Genomic DNA, 23391 nt, shown 5'->3' on the forward strand with positions numbered 1-23391 from the left:
TGACTACTTCAAAAGGTTTAAGTTTAAATATAATTTAAGACTATATTTTTAAAAAAGGACTATATTTTGGTCTAATTATACTATCAACTCAAATGTTTTCATGTAGAATGCCTACTTAAAAAGATAAAAATAGCTGAGACAGTCATTTCTTTGTATTTGAGGTACTCAAATAGGATAATTATGTGCACATTAATATACACCTTTCACAATGAAAAATATAGCTTTCAGACATTTATAAATTGGAATTGGTAGGCTCCAAACTATGGTAGTTATAATTTTCATTCATTAATACTTTACAGAAAGAAAAATATTAAAAAAAATGTGATGGGGTGGTCAAAGCTTCATTAATATTGTTAAATGTTTATTACCTTTTTGGGTTGGTCAGTGTGTTTATAGGTATTCAGGGAGTAATTTTACATAAAGAAACGCATACTACATTACTTTTTTTTTTACTATTTACATAAAGGATTTGAGTAATACCACAAATTAACTTCCCACTAACAATTAACAAGGGATTAAAGTTGAACATATTGTTTGTTTTACTGTAATTTAGAGCCTTTGTGCTAAGGCAATTTTGGGAGTGTTTCCATCTTTCACACTAGAAACAATAGTGTTATAAATCTGGTCAAGCACTATGGGTTTATTTAGTAATGTAAAATCCAGTGATGATTAATTTTTCATAGCTGCCTACATATATACAAGTTTTCATGGCATACAGATTGTCAAGAGAGCTCTCTAGGTTACAAAAGATACTTGTTACCAGATTTTTTCTGCTAAAATAATAACTTTAATGGAAGATATAAGACAAAAAAATTAGATACGATTTGGTACAGTATAAGACACCAGCAGGGTACAGTGCCAAATTAAGAACAGATAAAAAAAAGGTCTTTAGAAGATAGCAGGTTCTAATATGTATATGTATAACTGTTTCAATTTGTGTACACCTGAAACTAACGCATATTGTAAATCAACTATACTCCAATAAAAATTTTTTTAAAAAAGGATAGTAGATTCTAGCTATTTATCAAACTATATAAACTTATAAGTAAAAGCCTTACCAAATTAGTGTACCAGAGGTACCAAATTAGTATACCAAAGGAATGGGACTTAGAAAGACTGCATTTCTTTTTTGAAATTCAAAGCATCTCTAGAAACTAGAAAAGTTATTTTACAGATGACTACACGAAAAATTTAAACAACAAATGACCTACTAAGGCAACGTAAATATGTTTCAAGGCTAGAAAAACTATCCCCATACTTTCCTGACATCACTCTAAACATAAGAATCGCAGTATGCTAAAATCTCAAAGCTAATATATTAAACATATTTGATATTTGGGGCTTTCTGAAATTATTTTTAGAATTTTACTTTACAAGTGGGAAATGCACTTTTAATTTTTTAATGACATTTTCCTCCTAGACATAGAATTTAGACATTTATATCTTTTCAGAGCAAAAAAGTCATCAAAATAGGAGACTAGCATAGTACCAGCCTACAGATAATGGTTACACATGCAGGTGTCTTTATTAGTCTCCAAACCATTAGGAATTTATTTCAAACAACGTTCTCTAAGTCTTCATTATTTGTATGCAAAATCCAGAGAAAACCAGTTTATCAAATTACGATTTAGTGGTCACAATCAGGGAAAATACACTCTTCCCTGTGAAGAAATACATGTCAGTCATTGCAGAGGCAATTTAGACCTCTTTTATTGTCTGTTAACCAGGACAAACCTTTGCCAATGTCTAATTACCCACGGAATCAAATTCAAATAAAATAAAGTATTAGAAGGTAGCCCATATGATGGGTATAATTTAGATGATCTTAGCCTAAATTTATCTTTTGCTCAATAAAGCACACTGACTCAGATATATGTTCCATAGATGATATGCTTTTTCTTAATCAGTGCAGAAATATAATTTGTACATCCTGAAAATATCTTTATCTGTCTATCCATGAAGAAAGCTTCCTCTTATTTGCCTCTGTCTTGTTTTGAATATATAATTCAGAGGTTTACAAACTTTTCCAATGACTGTATTTCAGCTTGTGTTTCATCAGGAAACATTTGAAAGGATGTTTTTATTTTATAGGTTTACTATTTGAAATTCATTGTTGCTCAAGTTAGTAGTAGTGGGCAGTTTTCCTGTAGAGAGCAATTCCAAACACAATAAGTAGATGCCTGCTGGCTCTTATCAATAGGTTGTACCTCTTGTCCTTTCCCTATATTTGACCACACACTATTCTGTTGTCCATGGCCTCAGGCAAATCAAATTGGTCCTTTCTTCCCACCCCTCCCAAGAGGCCAAAACAGTTCAATGGCTAAGTTTTAAATAAGATTTATAACTGCCTGCAATAATCCTTTGAAGTTTTCTTACTAGAATGAAACATGAGTTTTAGGAGAGTTTCTGATTTAGTTGAAGGTGGGGGGGAGTAACAAGCAATAGTCACAGCATTTTTAAACAGTATAACAATTCAGTGAAGATTATACATCAACTGATGTTGCCCTAAGTTTTCTCAGTTTTAAATGATTTTCTTTTTAATTGCTAGGGAACAGGTTTAGACACAGGAAATACAATACAGGCCAGTCCATTATTTACATGTTCTTCATCTTGGCCATGAGGTCTTCCAAGCTTTCACCAGAATCTTCCACTGTTACTTCAGGTACAGGATCTTCTTGCTATCCATAAATGAGGGAAACATGGTGAAAAAAATAACCAATTAAATAAAGTTCTTAATGCTTAGGAACATATAATCAGTAAGCCTTAACCATGTTCAACAAGTTTACAAAGTACAATTTCTTTAATAAATATGCCTTCTAATTTTTAGGATAGACAAGCAGTAATTTCAATGTTCTTGAGATCTCTACAGAAGTGGTATTTTTAAATGATATTGTGGCTAAAACTTATCAATATACAAAAAAAATGGTACTGTCATTTAATCAAAATCTATTTCACTTGATCCACAAGTGAGTGAGCAAAACTATTTTACATCTATGTTTTCAAACAGTTTAAACTGTGCTGTGCCTGTATTTCCATATTAACACTGAATAACTCTCTCTTTCACAAATCTTAATGCCTATAATGTAAAACACCTAAAATAGGAAATACTGCATTGGCATTATAAAATAGGTTGAAGATGAAAGAAAATAAATAGAAATTTTCTCTTATATTTACTTATGGTAAACATTTTAGATGTACCTTTTGCGGAACTGTATATGCCACTGTAATTCCTTCAGGTAAGTCAGGAATTGGACCTGAAGAATTTTTCAGTTCCTCTTCTGAAACCTCAGATACCAACTCAATACCTGTAAGGTTAAACTTGATCTTAAAACAGTTTTTAAGGAACTTAATGAGCAATAATCATTCAAAACTTGTATATCGGGCTTCCCTGGTGGCGCAGTGGTTGGGAGTCCGCCTGCCGATGCAGGGGACGTGGGTTTGTGCCCCGGTGTGGGAGGATCCCACGTGCCGCGGAGTGGCTGGGCCTGTGAGCCATGGCCACTGAGGCTGCGCGTCCGGAGCCTGTGCTCCGGCAGCGGGAGAGGCCACAACAGTGAGAGGCCCGCATACCGCAAAAAAAAAAAAAACTTGTATATCTTAATTATAATCAGTTTCCCTCCCATAAAAGATTGTTTTATGCTGCCATTTCAATTTATGAAACAATTCTTACCCCACTCATTGTCGTCATGTATTATTTCTTCCTCTTCTTGAACAACCTCCTGTGTGGGCAGTGCTGCTACCTTTTTCTGTAGAAATCAAACAGTATCAGTGGTTTTACTCATTTTCAGTTCTCTGAAACATCAGTCAGAATTGATCAGAACCAAGAATTCAGATAGGCTTTTTTCTAAGGAAGACATACAGATAGTTAGCAGACACATATCACTAATCATCAGGGAAATGCAAATCAAAACCAAAATGAGGTAACACCTGTCAGAATGACTATTATCAAAAAGACAACAAATAACAAGTGTTGGCGAGGATATGGAAAAAAGGGAAACCTTGTGCACTGTTGCTGGGACTGTAAATTGTTGCAGCCACTAAACAGTATGGAGGTGCTTCAAAATATTAAAAATACAACTACCATATGATCCAGCAATTTCACTTCTGGGTATTTTTTTTTAAGAAAACAAAAACACTAACTCAAAAGATATATGCAGGCTTCCCTGGTGGCGCAATGGTTGAGAGTCCACCTGCCGATGCGGGGGACACGGGTTCTTGCCCCGGTCTGGGAAGATCCCACATGCCGCAGAGCAGCTAGGCCCGTGAGCCATGGCCACTGAGCCTGCACATCCGGAGCCCCGCGTACCGCAAAAAACAAAAAAACAAAACAAAACAAAAAAAAGATATATGCACTCCAATGTTCACTGCAGCACTATTTACAACAGCCAAGACATGGAAGCAACCTAAGTGTCCATCAACAGATAAATGGATAAAGAAAATGTGGTACATATATACAATGGAATATTATTCAGCCATAAAAAAGAATCTTTACTATTTGTGACAACATGGATGGAACTAGAAGGTATTATGCTAAATGAAATAAATACCATATAATCTCACTTAAATGTGGGATCTAAAAACAAAACAAAATGAAAAGAGACTCACAGATACAGAAAACAAATGATGTTGCCATAGGGGAGGTGGGGAGTGAAACAGGTGAAGGGGATAAAGAGGTATAAACCTATAATTATATAATAAATAAGTCATGGATAAAATTTACAGCATAAGGAATATGGTCAATAATATTGTAATAACTTTGTATGGGGACTGATGATAACTGGACTTATCATGGTGCTTATTTCATAATGTATGCAAATGTCAAATCACTATGTGGTACACCTGAAACTAACATAATATTGTATCAATACATCAAGTATATTTTAGTTTAAAAAAATTAAAATTAAAAAAAAAATTTTTTTAATGAATTCAGACAGTTTTATCTTACCAAAAGCAAGAAAGGACTTTGAACAGAATTTTCATGTTAAATTATGGTGAATAAATTAAACCTTTAAAAATCCAGAATCCATTTACCTTGTATTCCAAATCTAAATATTTTTTTTTTAAGTTATTGTCCTATGCAATATGATCTCTCATGCATTGTGACACATTGACATATACCTTATATTCTTCCTGTTGCTTCCTACAATTTCTGTCATCACACTGAGGATTTGGCTTCATGGACATAGTAGGGAAAAAATCCTGCATTGCATTGTATCCAAGGTAAAAACTAACAGTACCAAAATTTAACAGAAACCTAGAAAAATAAATCAAAGTAGACTTAACTAAAGAAATAAAACCATAAAAGTATTAGAAAAAAAGTAACTGACTTTTTAAAAAATGACTTTAAAGAAGGTAATGATTTTTGTTAACAAGCAACCCAGAAAACAAATTTCTTATCTTGTTTACAGGGCCTGGCTTATAGTAGATTTTGTTGAATGAATGCAGTGAAGAAAGGCTACTCCATTTCATCAACCATAGAATGCACTATTATTTTTTGAACATGTAATAAAGATAAAATGCTGCCAATTAAACTATGACATGTCAACAACTTTAAGAAGCATATTAATTTCACAGAAGTTATGTGGCAGAAGTGTATCTTAAAAATCTCTGAGATATGGTACTAAATCTAATTTTTTAAAGTTGTTTATATATAACTTGCTGCAAAGTTTACAATCTTAAATTTGTATTAAATCTCAATAAAATGTTACAAAAGTATTCACCCATGTAATATTCACTACCAGATCAAAATATAGTTGGCACTCAGTATCTATGGGAGATTGGTTCCAGAACACCCCCCACCCACAGGATACCAAAATTAAGCCCCTTATATAAAGTGGTATAGTATTTGCATATAAACTGTGCACATCCTCCCATATATTTTAAATCATCTCTAGATTACTTATAATACCTAATACAATGTAAATGCTATGTAAATAGTTGTAAATACAATACAGATGCTATATAAATAGTTGGAAGCTTGTGGCAAATTCAAGTTTTGCTTTTGGAACTTTCTGGAATTTTTTTTTTTTAATATTTTCGATCCACAGTTGGTTGAATCCACAAATGCAGAACCCAAGGAAATGGTGGGCAGACTGTATAGTGCATTTCCAGTATGCCATAAAGCTCCCTGTGCTCCCCTTCCAGTCAAATCTGATTCCTTTTAGAAGCTTATAGAAAAGCTGAAAAATCATGTACAAAAGATAAAGAACAAAAGGAAAAAATCTGCGAATGCATGTTCTTAATATACAACAAGGAAAGACAAAAAAAACTGAGCAAAGGATGTGAGAAGACAATTCACAGAAAAATATAAGTGCTCAACACTTTTCACAACTGGAAATTAAAATGAGATACCCATTTTTCACCTATCAAATTGACAAAGATAAAGGAGTTTGATGAGTCTAACACCACATACAAAACTAAACTCAAAATGGATTAAAGACCTAAATGTAAAACTGGGTACTATAAAACTCCTAGAGAAAAACATAAGCAGAACACTCTTTGACATAAATCACAGAAATATTTTTTTGGATCTGTCTCCTAGAGTGATGGAAATAAAAACAAAAATAAACAAATGGGACCTAATTAAACTTAAAAGCTTTTGCACAGTGAAGGAAACCATAAAAAAAATTAAAAAACAACCTACGGACTAGGAGAAAATATTTGCAAACAATGCTACCAACAAGGGATTAATTTCCAAATATACAAACAGCTCATATAGCTCAATATCAAAAAAACAAACAACCCAATCAAAAAATGGGCAGAAGACCTAAACAGACATTTCTCCAAAGAAGACATGCAGATGGCCAATAGGCACATGAAAAAATGCTCAACATCATTAATCATTAGAGAAATGCAAATCAAAACCACAATAAGGTATCACGTCACACTGGTCAGAATGGCCTTCATCAAAAAGTCTACAAATAATAAATGCTGGAGAGGGTGTGGAGAAAAAGGACCCCTCCTACACTGTTGGTGAGAATGTATATTGGTGCAGCCACTATGCAGAACAGAAGTTCTTTAAAAAACTAAAAACAGAGTTATCATATGATGCAGCAATCCCACTCCTGGGCATCTATCCAGAGAAAACTCTAATTCAAAAAGATACATGCACCCCAATGTTCACAGCAGCACTATTTACAATAGCCAAGACATGGAAGCAACCTTGTCCATCAACAGATGAATGGATAAAGATGTGGTATATATATACAATGGAATATTACTCAGCCATAAAAAAGAATGAAATAATGCCATTTGCAGCAACATGGATGGACCTAGAGATTATCAGACTAAGTGAAGTCAGACAGAGAAAGACAAATATCATATGATATCACTTATATGTGGAATCTAAAAAATTGATACAAATGAACTTATTTACAAAACATAAACAGACTCAGACATAGAAAACAAAGGGGATAGTGGGAGGGGGCCGAGGAGGGAGGAGGATAAGTTAGGAGTTTGGGATATACACACTACTGTATATAAAATAGGTTAACAACAAGGACCTAATGTATAGCACAGGGAACTATACTCAGTATCTTGTAATAACCTATAATGGAAAAGAATCTGAAAAAGAATATATATCACTTTGCTGTACACCTGAAACTAACACAACACTGTAAATTAACTATACTTCAAAAAAAAAAGTTTGATGACACCCAACGTTACCAAAGATATGGCCAAACCAGGTACTCCCACACTGTCATGGAAATGTACCAACCTTTTGAAGGAGAAATTTAGTAATATCTGTCAAAGTAAGTATTGCATAAACTTAGAAATTCAAATTCCACTTCTAAAAATTCACACTGTACAAAAATCTACTCTACAAAGATATATGCAAGATGCTTTTTGCAGCACTGTTAATAATAGCAAAAGAATCTGTAAGTAGCCTAAATGTCCATCAATAGAGGGTTGGCTAGATATGGCACACTGGTAAGAGAATACTTTGTAGCCATGATTTTTTTTTCCCTTCTTCATAACATACTGTAAAATGTTGTGTTTAGATTAAGACCTACTGAAATTTGACAGGCTATTTGTCTCATCTGAAACAGCCCCAGACAGTTGCCTTGAGGGTTCTTATGTATTCTGGTATTTCTTTGCTGATGGCTGATAAATGATATTAGAGTGCCTCCCTGTAACATGTTGCAATTTGTTTTTTTTTTTTTTTTTGCGGTACGCGGGCCTCTTACCGCCGCGGCCTCTCCCGTTGCGGAGCAAGGCTCCGGACGCGCAGGCCCAGCGGCCACGGCCCACGGGCCCAGCCGCTCCACAGCACGTGGGATCCTCCCGGACCGGGACACGAACCCGTGTCCCCTGCATCGGCAGGCGGACCCTCAACCACTGCGCCACCAGGGAAGCCCTGCAGTTTGTTCTTATTATACTGGATGCTTAAGAAACATAACTAAGCTTATTAACATTGTAAAGTGAGGGAAAAAAATGGCCTGAGTCAAGGCACAACTAAAGCAGTTCTGCTTTTCATAAAGTATGAGTTGGTTCAAAAACTCTATGACAGGGCTTCCCTGGTGGCGCAGTGGTTGAGAGTCCTCCTGCTGATGCAGGGGACACAGGTTCGTGCCCCGGTCCGGGAAGATCCCACGTGCCGCGGAGCAGCTGGGCCCGTGAGCCATGGCCGCTGAGCCTGTGCGTCCAGAGCCTGTGCTTCGCAACGGGAGAGGCCACAACAGTGAGAGGCCCTCGTACCGCAAAAAACAAAAAACAAACAAAACAAAAAACCTCTATGACATTAATTTTAGCTTCAAAGAAACGTTTGTCTTTATTAGTTATAGTTCAGATGGTGCGGTTGCTGGGTATCTGTTTACGGATAGCAGAGATATAACCCTAGTTAATGTTTAATCACATTCATATTATTTTTGGAAATGTTAAACCAAGACAGTGGAAGCGAGTGTGTTTATGGGTCTTCACCCTTTGGCCAGATGTGCAGAAATTTAAATCATTTGGTTAATGCTTCATAAATAAATATACAATACCACTGTACCATTGAACAAGAACTATGCCAAATAGAGAGTAACACAAATATATGTGTGTTGATATATGTAATATTAATATATATTTAAATTAAATATATTTATATATAAAAGTATACACATATTATACATAAAATTTTTAAATATGTGTATTTAAAATTAAAAAAACAAATTAAATACTTAGCTAGTCATTCCAATATTTGAAATGTTTGTCAAAAGCAAACAAGACTATTCAGAAAAATTATCCTTCACTCACTTTAACACATTTTGTACCAAGATCCCAGCAACCACTCCCATAGTGGTAGGAAGACTGGCTGCACAAACACCTTCTCGTTTCAGAGTCTTCTCATCAATATTTGCAGCAACTACAAGCGGTGGAGCACACTACATGAAAAAGAATAAACGAAAATATATTTCAAAAGAAAGGGAAAAAAGTATAAGTTACTCCAAATAATATTCCATGAAATTCATTCAAAGTTTGGTCTTTTCTTCGAATTGTAAACATTTTCAATGCCCCTAGGAACTCCAGTACTTAACAGTGAAAAATAATAACCCAAAATGAATCATGCATACCGCAAAACAAGCAGATTCTCCAGGAATTATGAGCTGTATATGCCCTGAAACTGCATTTTCACTGACCCCAGACTCCATCCATGTTTGTCCAAGCTCATTACAAGCCTTAATAGAAATAGGTGAAAACACAAGAAAGAACATAAAAAAGCAAAAAGTAATTTACCATAAGTTCTTTTCATGAAAAACTGGAGTTTAAATGAATTACAAAGAGTTTTTAAAAATTAATTTTCAGAAACAAAGAAGAAAGTTGTAAATAATGGAATTCCTTAGCAATCGCCACTCTCCTTAAAAAAGAAACTGATAGCATTCAGGTAAGCAGTCAATATAAATATCTAATTAAATTGAACCATAGTTTATTGGATTTCTTATTAGATTAATGTAAAACTTCATTTTTCTAAAATAATTTCAGCAACAAAAAAATGCAAAATGTCATTTGCAAAGTTGAAAACACAGTAATTCAAAAGAAAAAGAATTCAGTTTTAGTTTTGAGAAATCATGTGTGTAGGGCAATTTATACACATTTATACATTTACTTAAAATAAATCAACAAAAGTAAAAACCAATGCCGACCAAGAATAAGACAGTATTATAAGATATTCATTCATTTTAAAAATTGTACATCAGAAATATCTGCTGTTTTAGTTTGCTCTATTGGCATAAGAGAGAGTAGGATACTGAAATATATGCCACACCAACAAGGCTAGATAGGTCACATTAGAATAAATTTCAAAAACAGGATGAGAGAACATTAAAAACAAACAAAACACATTATCAAAGGGTTTAAATGCAGAACTATTTTCAGAATGCGGAATATATACTGACAGAATATACAGGAAAATAGATAAATCCATGAATATAACACATTATACAATAGGAATACTCACTGTATTTATTGTCATTCGAGCTTCAAAATTGTCCACACAGCTAAGAACTAGGTCAACAGGTTTTCCTTCTTCTAATCCACCATTACTAGGCAAAGAAAATAAATTTTATTTGAAAAAAATCAGGACACAAAATACACTCTAATTAGACTTTATTTGTTCAGTCAATACATTTAGTCTTTCAGTAAATGTTTGAGTATAATTATAACATAGCATTTAATATTAAAGACCCAGTATACATCGAGTATTCACTATTACGAACATAATATCAATGATATTACAGTATTTCTTATACAAGATGTAAAAGGGTGTGAGAAATATAAAATCTGTTCACAAAAGTTACCATTTCCCTATCAGCTTTCACAGACTTTTACTCATATTTCACTACAAATGTAAATGTAATAAAGTTAACTGAATACAATCGAATATTTCAATGGTGTTAGTCTGCAGAAAACCACTTTCAGATAGAAGTATAATCTATAACACAGAACTCATAATTGAGGCCCCTTGTTATATCATAATAACAGGTTTTTTTAGATTTGTTTTTATTTTGTTGTTACTATAGTTTTTTGGACAATATATGTTTTTTACTGAGCTCCCAATACATAAAAATTACACAAAAAATTTAAAAACTATTTTAAAAACAAAATATATATCAACCTACCAACTCAGTGAATTAATTAATCATTGACAGATTTTCTAATAATACTTAAAATGAGCTGGACATTGTGCAAAATATTCATAAATAAAATTTTACCTTATTCTATTCATGAAATGTTCAAAGTTTTCTACTGTGGTTATATTGTAGTTGTGTACTTCAAAAAGAACATCAGGATTAATGTTCCTAAGAGGGAAAAACGGAATGATTATAAAAACTACTAGTAAAACAGTAAGAGAAAGCAAGATAAAGAACTAAAAGAGCTAAAAATCATTTAACAGATGTTAGAGAAATGGCATTCAAGCCACTCAAAGAAAATCCAAAGTCCTCTTCTACCTCTTTTGCCCCACTTCAAGGACCAGGTTCAAAACACGTAGACTGTCAGAAGGATTACAAAAATATTCCCACAATCTATGTGTTGGGAATTAAGCCTTTATTACCTCTGTTAGCTACAGTTCAGCCTGACAGAAGAGCTTCTTTGTTTCTTATCCAATTCAGTGCAAATATGTTTAGGACCACAAAGAACCGTCCTAGAGTAAGGGTTGGCAAAGTCTGGCTCTTGGGCCAAATCTGACTACCACCCTGCCACCTTTTTTTTTTTTGTAAGTTCTGCAAGCTAAGAATAGTTTCTACATTTTTAAATGGTTGCAAGAAAACAAAAAAGTCAAAAGAAGAACAATATTTCATGATGTGAAATTTTATATGAAATTTAAATTTCAGAGTCCATAAATAAAGTTTTTATTGGAGCAGTCGTGCTCATTCACTTTTATTGATATATTGCCTACAGCTACTACAACTGCATAGTTGAGCAGTTTTGACAAAAACCATATGGCTCTCAAAGCATAAAATATTTACTCTCAAAAAAGAGGCTGCCAACCCAGATCAAAGAGGTAAGAAAATTCTTTTTGTATAAGTGAAACCTGCATTTTTATAAAGGAAAATACAGGTGCATTTATATGTTAGTTTAACTCATACTAAATACACACAGGAAGATTTCACCAATTTCACTGCCTTCAACTGGTATTCCATTTACCTCAAAGTATGTTCTGCTGCTTGAACTTTACTTAATCCTGCTTGATGAGGCTGGAAGAAAAGTCTGTTCATATTGGCCAGTTCCACCTTGTCATAGTCAAAGAGTAGCAACTAAAATGAAAATAGTGGTATTCTGATGAAAAACGTACCAAAAAACAAACTAAAAGTAACAAACTAGTCAGCTTTCCACCTGATGGGTTTAACTGTTTGACAGTAATAATACTAATTCTGAAATACTAGGTGCCATATATTAACTCATTTAGTGACCATACAATATATAGGTACTCTTATCCTCGTTTTAGAAATAAGACAACTAGGGTACATGCCCAAAAGCCACTCAGCTAATATGTAGTAAAAATGGGATTCAAATTCAGGCATTCTCAATCCAGCATCTGTACCCTAAACACAACACTGTACTGCCTCTCTAAATGATTAGCTCAAAAATTAATGTTCATTCCATTTCATTGTAATTTTTACAAACTGCGCCAAAATCCTACTTCATTCCAATGTTTGGCTAAAAACCAAGAACCCATTAGATAAATGAAATTTTTAAATAAGATAAAAACAAATGCTGTAACTTAAAACCATAGTATAACACAATTCCTTTCATGAATAAGGCACTATATATACTCATGCCACGGCTAAAACATTATTCCAAACAGAATTATTAACCAATCAGTTAATTGTTGTTTCCTGCTATATATTTAGGCATGACAGCATTTGTCAAACACACTCACACAACTTTAAAATGGCCGAAAGGTCCATTTCTTATCAGTAAGAACAGGTTGAACCCAAGTATATCCACAGTTCCTTTTTTTTTTTAATTATCTAAAATTAAATTTTTATTGGATGAGACTAAGAGTAGATTAGACATTGCAGGGGAAAAAGAGGATCAATGAACTTGAAAGCAGAGCAATGCAATTTATCTAAAGTGATGGAAAAAAGAACCAAAAAAAACAAGAAACAAAAAACTGAGCCTCTAGACCTATGGAATAATTCAAAGCAGTGTAAAAATGATATACAGTTCCCGAAGTCTCTTCTTTATCTAAAATTCTGTGACTTTGTAATATAATTCTCAGCACCCTAAATCTAACAATAAAAACAAAAATGGGATTTTCTTCTTCTCAATTCAGAAACTAAAAAATGTTTACCCAGCCCATAAAAACAACACATAGGTAACTCTCAGTATTTTGCTAGAAAAGATATCACTTATACTCTCTATGAAACTTTCTAACCCTACCTAGAGTCTCCAAAATTTGGTTTACTTAACCTCAGTCAACAATATTTATTAGGTCAGGCCAAGTTTTAAATTTGAGTTTCGGCCTCATAGCTGGTTTATGAGTAAGTTGTAGGAAATCCTATATTTGGGGACAGGAGGTATGAGTAGTAACCGTGTCACTAACTAGATCTGCTTCTGGGTAAGTCACTTTCACTGTTTAGGACTGTATTCTCATCTGTAAAATAAGGCAGTTGACCTAGATCTGGTGATTCAGTGTGCCCCAGGAACACCAGAACTTTCAGGGATAAGAAGTGGGCTCTGGATCTCCAATCCTCCACTTCCCTACGCAACCCCATGAAACAGCTTCTTGTTTCTCTGTTTTACATATTGAAGAAAGAGTTCTGAAACTTACCTATGTAGATCCTTAGCTTACAAACTTGAGTTTACACTGGAACCACTGTATTTAAAAAATACAAATGTGTAGGTCTCAACCCCAGAGGTTCTAATTAACCTATTATGTGGTGCAGTCCGAACCTAAGAATTTTTTTAAACATACAAGGTGATTCTAATTACAGAAATATTTGCTAACTGTTCTAGACCCTTGTTACTCAAAATGGGGCCTGGGATAACCCCATCAGCATCACCTGAAGCTTGTTAGAAATACTGGAGTACTTCCACAACTTTAATATGCCTACGAATCACCTCGAGTTCTTGTTAAAATATAGATTCTGATTCAGCATGTCTTGGGTGGGGCCTAGGAATCTTCATTTATAACAAGCTCCCAGGTGATGCTGTTCTTAAAGCATGGTCCCCGGAACAACATCATCAGAACCACCTGGGAACCTGTTAGAAATGCACATTCTTAGGTCCACCTGAAACCTATAGAATCAAAACCACTGGGGTAGAGTCTGGCAATCTGTTTTAATAAGCCTTCCAAGTGATTCTAGTGCACACTCAAACCTGCGACCAGCAAATCTCCATGATCTCTACCACCCTTGATCAATCAGCCAAGGCATATATGTCAGGTATAAGCAATTACTGGCTAGCTTTTATAAACTTCTTGAAAGCCTTTAAAATGTTAAACATTTTTAGCATTTTGGTGTTGTCTTTTCTATATTGATAAATAAGTGCCAACTTTGAAACCACTTCCTTTTAAGAATTTGGGGCATGGAGTGGACCAACATATTAAAAAGCATTGATAAAGCAAACATTTTTCCACAAAGTTTAGCAAAATGATATACAATTGTGGAAAACTTATGTATTCAACCACTATCTATCTAACATCATGGACTCTGGCTTTACAAATCTAAGATTGGTAGGCTGATTTCTGGTACAAAGTTAACTTCTCCTTCCTACCCAATCAAATCAATTTTAGAAAATAGTATGGGACTTCCCTGGCAGTCCAGTGGTTAGGACTCAGCACTTTCACTGCCATGGCCCTGGGTGTTCAATCCCTGGTCAGGGAACTAAGATCCTGCAAGCCACACGGTACAGCCAAAAAAAAAAAATTTTAGAAAAAAGTAAAAAAAAAAAAAAAAAAAAAAAAAAAGTATGGGCTAAAAAAAATCTGGAGCATTCACCATTTCAAATTCAAGAGTAAGAAAGGTACATGCTTTCTAGTTTGTCTTATATAAAAACTGTATTTAAAAAAATTTTTTGGATGTTTCAATGTTTCACTACACACTTTATCAATTTAACAGCCTTCTTCCTAAACTTGTATGTCTAAAACACTTAAATCCCAACAGAAAAGTTCCTGAACAAAATCAGATAGTCCTTGTTTAATTAGTAATAATATTAGCTTCCTTTTGGGCGGGTTTATGTCTTAACCCCACCCACTGGGGTAGAAAAAACAACCTGAATAAATACACCACAAATCATGGACCTAGAGTCTGTCATGCAGAGTGAAGTAGGAAAGAGAAAAACAAATATCGTATATTAACGCATATATGTGGCATCTAGAAAAATGGTACAGATGAACCTATCTACAGGGCAGGAATAGAGACACAGACATAGAGAACAGACATGCGGACGCCGCAGGGGGCGTTAGGGAGGTGGGATGAATAGGGAGATTGGGATTGACCTATATACACTACCATGTGGAAAACTGCTAGTAGGAACCTGCTGTATAGCACTGGGAGCTCAGGTTGGTGCTCTGTGGTGATCTAGATGGGTGGGATGCGGGGGGATGGGGGGTAAGGGGGTGGGAGGGAGGTCCAAGAGGGAGGGGATATATGTATACATATACTGATTCACTTTGATGACACCAGAAACTAAAACAACATTGTAAAGCAACTATACCCCAATTTAAAAAACAAAAAAACCTGGGATAGAAAAAAATTAAATAAATAAATACACCACAAATCAATAAGCCATTAGTAAGGAGAAAAGAAATTCTAATTTGTACCTGATTTACTCCAGAAGTGATTGGGTTCCCTAAATGATAGACAAAGAGAGATGTTTTTACCTTACCAATGCCACATCTTGTCAGCATTTCAGCAGTCACACTGCCAACTCCACCAACACCTACTATTGCTACAGCAAAGGTACGGATTTTCTGTAAAATGCAAAATTATATATGTATTGGTTAATATTCTTCATCGGGGCTTCCCTGGTGGCACAGTGGTTAAGAATCTGCCTGCCAATGCAGGGGACACGGGTTCGAGCCCTGGTCCGGGAAGATCCCACATGCCGTGGAGCAACTAAGCCCATGCGCCACAACTACTGAGCTTGCGCTCTAGAGCCCACGAGCCACAACTACTGAAGCCCGCACACCTAGAGCCCGTGCTCTGCAACAAGAGAAGCCACCGCAGTGAGAAGCCTGCACACCGCAACAAAGAGTAGCCCCAGCTCGCCGCAACTAGAGAAAGCCTGCGCGCAGCAACAAAGACCCAATGCAGCCAAAAATAAATAAATAAATAAACAATAATGCTTCATCGGAAATGTCATCGGAAGTTATTTTCATTTACTGAAATCATCTTCAAAAACTTGGAAGGGTTTATCTTACCTCATAGTCACTTACAATTCCCATTCGTTTCAATGCCATCAGGCGGCTTAAAACAAAGGAAAGAAATATTTTAAGGCTTACAAACTTTTAATTAATAGTGATATAGGTAAACATACATCATCACAGAAAATAAACTGTGAGAGAAGAAACAGTGAGTGTGAGAGAGAGAGAAATCTTTCAGCTAATTTTTACCAGATGAAACTAAATTACTTCAGCACTGATGCCTGAATACCCTCCCTCCAAGATGTAGCCTGTGCAACAAGATTTTTTAAAAGTTCCTCATACATTCTAATGTGCAGTCAAGATTGAGACCTATTGACTCAAATGTTTCCAGAGAATGGGTCAAAGTGAAATTTCAACATTTTCCCATGCTTATTAGTATATGTAAATATTTAATGTTTAACTCATATTTAATGTTTAACATCAGAATAATCTCATGGCTGGAATTCCATTCACTTGTTGCCTCTGCCCACAATGGATAATGTCTACTTTCAGTAAGCACCTCTTATACCAAGGACTCTAAGAGGTATTTACCTAGTTACTGCTAGTCTGTTATCTTCTGCAGTATTTTAGGGTTTTTTTAAAATACATATACTTTAAAACTATACACATATACATACAATCCCCATTAGTTTACACTTTAAGAGTCAAATAGTTCTATTAGGCTTGTTAGGAAACTCAGCAGTGTTCTGGCCTGCACCCCCATTTTCCTCTCCTCACTCATTTTTAACTCTGTTACCAGGATATCTCTAAGTAACATGCTAACACTGTTATTTCTTGATTTTCAGGTTTAGGTACTATCTGAAGATTTCACTCTTTATCATTAAACACAAATATTTCCCATCTCACCAGCCTCTTGATATTGTTATATGGTCATTTTGGTTAGATGTTAATACTGTTCACAACTGGACAATGTAGTATATTAGAATTTACCCTTTCCTGTATGATCCCCACCCTTGAAGTTAATAATTGTGTTTGTTCTTATGTTTACTTTTCTATGTATTTTCACAAATTCAACCCCAGTTGTCTAAAATTCCTCTAGATACAGTCATATACATGAGGTGTTCTAGCAATTTCTTCTTAAAGATATACTAGAATCTTCTGACATGTCCCCATGTGCACATTTACTGCACATACAGCTCCCATCCTGCATTCTCCCTTCATCATATTACAAATTCTCTTCAATTCTTCATCCTGTATTAATCTCCTGCTTCTGGTACCTTAGAGCTCAAAGGTTCTAAAGTGTGGCCTATGGATCAGTGGCCTATGGAATTTGCTAGAAATATCATTTCTTGAGTCCCCACCCTATAATCACCAAGCGAATCAAACTTTGGATGTGGGGCCTAAACAATCTGTGTTTGAACAAGCTCCCCAAGTAATTGTGATGCACACTAAAGTTTGAGAGCCTCTGCTGTAGATTATTTCTTAATTTATTCTCTTGCTATGGATGGAAGAACATCTTCTCATAGCTTTGTAAAGGGTACAAGGAAGGTAAATTTTGAGAACATGTGTGTCTGAAAATGTTATTTACCAAACTTCTTAAAAATGTTTTATCAAAATTCTATTTTTAGAAATGTATTATAAAAATGACAAATTGAAGGGTACATAATCGTTGAAAGCTACACCTACACACACACACACACACACACACACACACACACACACTTAGTTGACAGTTTAACTTGGTATAGAATTCTGTTAGAAACATTTTCCTTCAAAATTTCTAAGGTGTTGGGGAGGGGGAAGGGTGAGCTGTGACAGGGCGAGAGAGAGTCATGGACATATACACACTAACAAACGTAAGGTAGATAGCTAGTGGGAAGCAGCCGCATGGCACAGTGATATTGGCTCCGTGCTTTGTGACAGCCTGGAGGGGTGGAATAGGGAGGGTGGGAGGGAGGGAGACGCAAGAGGGAAGACATATGGGAACATATGTTTATGTATGACTGATTCACTTTGTTATAAAGCAGAAACTAACACACCATTGTAAAGCAATTATACCCCAATAAAGATGTTAAAAAAAAAATTTCTAAGGTGTCTTCTAGCTTCTGAAATCTCATGATGTCCCTTAGAGTGAATCTATTCTCATCAATTGTGCTGAGTACTTGTTGGACTCTTTCAAATAGGAAACATGTTTTTTCAGTTCTGGGAAATTTCCTTGAATAACGTGATGATGTCCTTGTTTGGTTGGTTTGTTTTTCCTGGACTTTCTGAAACTTCTATTATTTGGAAGTCGGACCTCTTGGACTAGTCCTCTACTCTTAATTTCTTTCTCCTATTGTCCACCATTTTAGTTTTCTGCTCTGTTCTCTGGATTTCTTTCAACATTATTTTCCAAATCTTCTATTGAGATTTTCACTTTTGTTATCATTCTCCATTTGCAAGAATTCTTTTCAATTATCTGAATGATTTCTTTTTGTAGTAACTTGTCCTGTTTCATTTATATAACATCTTTCCTTTCTGAAGATACTAATAATAATATTTGGGTTGTGTTCCCCTTACATAGTCTATTCAAATAACTAATTTTATTTTCCTTCTTTCACATTAGGAGCTTCTCTCATCCTTTATTCTGCTCATATTTAAAAGCCAGACACTAATAAAGGCAAGGATGTGGGCATTGCTTGTTTGACTTTGGGCTTCACTGTAGGGTGATCAGTTGAGAAACCCACAATGTCAGTGTCTTTCAGTCTCTCTTCTTGGTGCTCTCAGATTCCCCAGAGAAGAACTTTCAATTTCCAGCCTGAAAAGTCTTTATGCCTGTAAGTTTGGGGGTGTTAAATGGAAGAACAAGGTTGGGAGTCCTAGCATTCAGTATGTAAACATTTAGTTAATCCCCTTTCTTCAGGTATGAAGACTTGCTTCAATTATTAATATAAATCCTCTATTTTACTCTCCAATGAGTAAATCTCTAGTCTTCTCTCCTGACAGAGAAGAGGCATTTGCCCAGCTACCCAAAGTGAAGTAGTGAACCTGGGTTGTTTCTTCAACAGATTTTCAGCCATATCTTTCTTAGCCCTACCTTAAGCCCTTCTAGAAATACTATGCCTATTCTTGAGCTTTTGGGGAATTCTGTGGTATAAACTGGGTTGCAGCCTTTAGAGTCAATTTCTTTGGATCCTTTAAATCAGTTATCAGTCATCCATCCCTTTTCTAGATTCTAAAACTGTCTAACTATAATCTTTTAAGTACAGGGACTCACCCATCCCCCAATTACTTATAGAAACCCTCTTTTTCAGTGGGGATTTATTCCTTTTTAAAAACTCCTTTACTTTCATTTTAGTGGGATTGGGTAGACAGTGATAATATATGCCTGTGATCAATCTGCCATCTTTACCTTGATGCTCTCTTTAATCTTTATATATAATGCTGAGAAGAATGCAACCTCCTTTTATGAATGGGGGAAAAGATTCAGGTTAATTAACTTGCCCAAGATTAGCTAAATGGCAAACAATTATTCAGAGCTGGGTTTTTGAGCCAGTATTTAAAACCAGGTTTTCTAATTTCAAAGCCTCTCCTCACCTCTTCATTTAGTCAACATGCTTCTAATTATATTACATACCACACAATTTTACAGTTACTTGTGTTGATCATTATTCTACAACCAGTGAATCTCCCAAACTAAAGCAAAAGGTCTTTGAGAGTCAGGGGCTTTATATTATATTTCTACTGTATCACCTGATGCAATTAAAATGATGTAAGAGACCTACAAATCCCTCTCCTATATTTTTTCTGATAACCATGTATCAATACTTTATCATATTTCTTACCACTCATATTGCAATCCCATGTTTACTTTTCTATCTATCTCACACTCATCTGGTAACCTCTGGAGAGAAATGACCATGTCTACTTTGTATTCCCAGTGTCTATGCATAATAATAAGTGGTAGATAACATTATCCAGCTGGAGATGAAAAGGTGCTCACTAAATATTTGCTGAATGAACAACAATTCAAAAACTTAAGGCTGACCTTTATCAAATTTCCATGTACTAGTGCAGAGCTTTGGGTGACAACTGCCATCTCCTAAGTAGCAGTTTTAATAAAGACAAATGGTGCAAATAATATAGAAAACACTAAATGTTTAAATTTGAGTTCTGAATGTTAGGTTTGTGGTCATTACAATGTCAAGGAATCATCTCACATTAAAATGATATCTGAAAGATGATTCTAAGTATATGATCGGACTTCCCAAATGATGCAGTGGTTAAGAATCCGCCTGCCAATGCAGGGGACATGGGTTCGAGCCCTGGTCTGGGAAGATCCCACATGCCACAGAGCAACTAAGCCCGTGCACCACAACTACTGAGCCTGAGGTCTAGAGCCCGCGAGCCACAACTACTGAGGCCCACGTGCCACAACTACTGAAGCCCACACACCTACAGCTTGTGCTCCACAACAAGAGAAGCCATCACAGCAATAAGAAGCCCGTGCACTGCAACGAAGAGTAGTCCCCGCTCAACTAGAGAAAGCCCGCGCACAGCAACAAAGACCCAACGCAGCCATAAATAAATAAACAAACTTATTTTAAAAAATAAATATATGATCCACATTGCTTTTCTTGGAGGAAATATTTCAAAATTTTCATTTATAAAATTGAAAAATGTTTAAGAATGCCAAATGGAATAGTTCCCACTCATTCTAATTAGAGATGTCAATTCATGCTTATTCAACCTCTAAAAATTTTGGATGGCTAACACCTCATATCTCAAAACTAAAAGAAAAAGAAATTTTTTTTAACATAGTAAGATAGGGCTTCCCAGGTGGCGCAGTGGTTGAGAGTCTGCCTGCCGATGCAGGGGACACGGGTTCGTGCCCCGGTCTGGGAGGATCCCACATGCCGCGCAGCAGCTGGGCCCGTGGGCCCGTGAGCCATGGCCGCTGAGCCTGCGCGTCTGGAGCCTGTGCTCCTGAACGGGAGAGGCCACAACAGTGAGAGGCCCGCGTACCGCCAAAAAAAAAACGTAGTAATATTAATGAGAGAAAAGCAAGAATCTGGCATGATTTCACTTAATTTGAGTTAAAATGAACTCTTTTGTAATTATGGAACAATTATAATTTTGGTCAGGTTTTTCTATTACAAATAAAATTGTAATTAACATCTTTGTGCCTAAATACTGGTCTGCATTTTAGGTTGTAAAAAAAAAAACACGCAAAAAAATAATAATAATAATAAAGGGCTTCTCTGGTGGCGCAGCGGTTGAGAGTCCGCCTGCCAATGCAGGGGACACGGGTTCGTGCCCCGGTCCGGGAAGATCCCACATGCCGCGGAGCGGCTGGGCCCGTGAGCCGTGGCCACAGAGCCTGCGCGTCCGGAGCCTGTGCTCCGCAACGGGAGAGGCCACAGCAGTGAGAGGCCCGCGTACAGCTAAAAAAAAAAAAAACAAAAAACCACGCACCCTAAGACTTCCACTGAGGCTTTATATGTCATAAATAAAACCCTTCTTTAAAATCCAAACTCTCCTGCTCTTCGAAGAGAAAGAGCAACAATATCTTTCCTGTTTCACCTACTCTAAAACTATCCAGTTTTTAGCCACACTACTTAATGGCTTATTTATTTTTACTGGGGAGACAGTTCCATGTGAACTTTGGAGTAAGACAAACCTAATGCCAGTCCAGGCCTTTTTAGCTACTGTTAGCTCTATGACCTGCGGCAGGTCACAGCAGCTCTCTAAGCCTCATTTTTCTCACTTATAAACTAGGGATAAAATAATAGTAGCAATCTCCTAGGGTTGTGGTGAAGAGGAAGAGTGACAGTGCACGCCCGCTGAATTAACAAATCTTAGGAAAAGAAGAAAGGAGAGGAGCAGACAGGCCTGGGGAAGTCCAATGGTTTTAGAGCTAATCCAGCTCTTTCCACCATGCCCCCAATTTAAGAAACACTGAGAAGACTTTATGAAGCTCCCAAGTTTATGCTTAGCGGGTTTTACATCTGGTGTCTTTTGAAAGTTTTTACTCTCAGTTTTACGCTGAGCGAGGAAGACTAATAGAAGCAGGGGCGGTAGTTAACTGAATACGTGTCCTCAGCAAGCACAGGAGCAGCACCATATGGCTGATTCAGTTGGCTTTTTTAAAAAAAGGAAGAACACGTTTCACCAGTACTAAGACTTGGTCTTGCCCGTTTGGTAACAGGACCCCAGAACAAGAAAAGGCAGGTGCGAGGCCGTGTGAGCTGGACAGCAGCGGGGAGCGCCTCACTCCTGACCACCTGAAGACGGTGACCTCGCCCCTCTCCCCGCCCCGCCACGCAGGTCACCTGTAGGGGTTGGAATCCACCACCTCGGGGCTCATCTTTTCGATGCGGGCCCGACCGCCTCCTCCATCGCCGCCCCCCAGGGCCCGGCGACTTCTCTCCTGGGCCAGTTCCCGCTCCAGCTCCTCGACCCGCTGCTGCAGCCGCTCCACAGACTCGGCCATGGCTGGGACCCCGGCCGCCAGCGCTCCCAGCCCCGGCCGTCGACGTCGCCGCCGCCCCACGCTGTTGGCCTGCTGGGCCCGCGAGGGTTATGTGAGGAGGCACCTTGCGGCGGCCTTCCTAGCCCACAACCCTGAGGAAGCCCTCCCAGCGCCTCCCGGACTGACCGTCTCCGCCGTACCCGCGAGCCTCTCAGCGCGCCGCTTCCGGTGCGTTGCAGTCATCGTTCCCCCTCAAGGAAAAACCAGCCCTTTCAGTTTCCCTCTTCGCCCGGGCCGAAGCAGGGTCCGAGTCATCAGTGTCCAGAGCCGGCGGCCTGCGATGTTGCCTTTCCAACCGGGCGGCCAGGAGGATCCCCAGGATCTTTTATTCCTGGGCTCGAGGTCCTGACGGGCCCTTTTCTGAAACGGACCCTATAGGTCTTCCGCCTACCGGTGCATTAAATTTGGAGGCGGAGGAGGCTTCGGCGATCATATTTACCCGTAGTGACTAAAGTGGTTTTGCTTTCTTTAGAATTGAGGCCTCCAACTCTGAGGCTGACTGAAACTTTTAAATCCAAACACACGAGGCCCTTCTGGCATTTCCTGACACAGCCCAAGTCCTGGGCCAGTGCTGCCCAGCGGCGGCACC

General features: G+C 37.0%; 2 protein-coding genes across 8 annotated transcripts in view; one reads left to right on the forward strand and one right to left on the reverse strand.

The window, feature by feature from the left end:
* The window catches only part of NPHP3 (nephrocystin 3), a 58157-nt gene extending 52556 nt beyond the window's left edge, over positions 1-5601 (forward strand). Inside the window, exon 28 of the mRNA XM_060149829.1 lies at positions 5409-5601. Within this exon, the coding sequence (XP_060005812.1) occupies positions 5409-5439 (31 nt within the window). The 3' untranslated portion in view covers positions 5440-5601. The remainder of the gene's footprint in view (positions 1-5408) is intronic.
* Positions 621-23367, reverse strand: UBA5 (ubiquitin like modifier activating enzyme 5). Of its 7 annotated transcripts, XM_060149833.1 has the most exons (13): positions 22929-23367; positions 22603-22832; positions 16349-16394; positions 15809-15898; positions 12127-12236; positions 11193-11279; positions 10439-10523; positions 9555-9659; positions 9238-9365; positions 5119-5254; positions 3671-3746; positions 3199-3305; positions 621-2678 (listed from the first exon to the last, which is right to left on the reverse strand). In XM_060149833.1, the coding sequence occupies exons 1-13, from the start codon at positions 22983-22985 to the stop codon at positions 2595-2597; spliced, it is 1341 nt and encodes a 446-aa protein (XP_060005816.1). In that variant the 5' UTR covers positions 22986-23367; the 3' UTR covers positions 621-2594. The 7 variants fall into 7 exon arrangements, with proteins under 7 accessions (XP_060005816.1, XP_060005818.1, XP_060005817.1 ...); XM_060149835.1 differs by lacking the exon at positions 22603-22832; XM_060149834.1 differs by lacking the exon at positions 15809-15898 and having other exon boundaries at positions 16364-16394.
* Between the last annotated feature and the right edge of the window lie 24 nt (positions 23368-23391).

This window comes from Lagenorhynchus albirostris, chromosome 5, assembly GCF_949774975.1.
Source record: "Lagenorhynchus albirostris chromosome 5, mLagAlb1.1, whole genome shotgun sequence".
Classification (NCBI taxonomy): Eukaryota; Metazoa; Chordata; class Mammalia; order Artiodactyla; family Delphinidae; genus Lagenorhynchus; species Lagenorhynchus albirostris.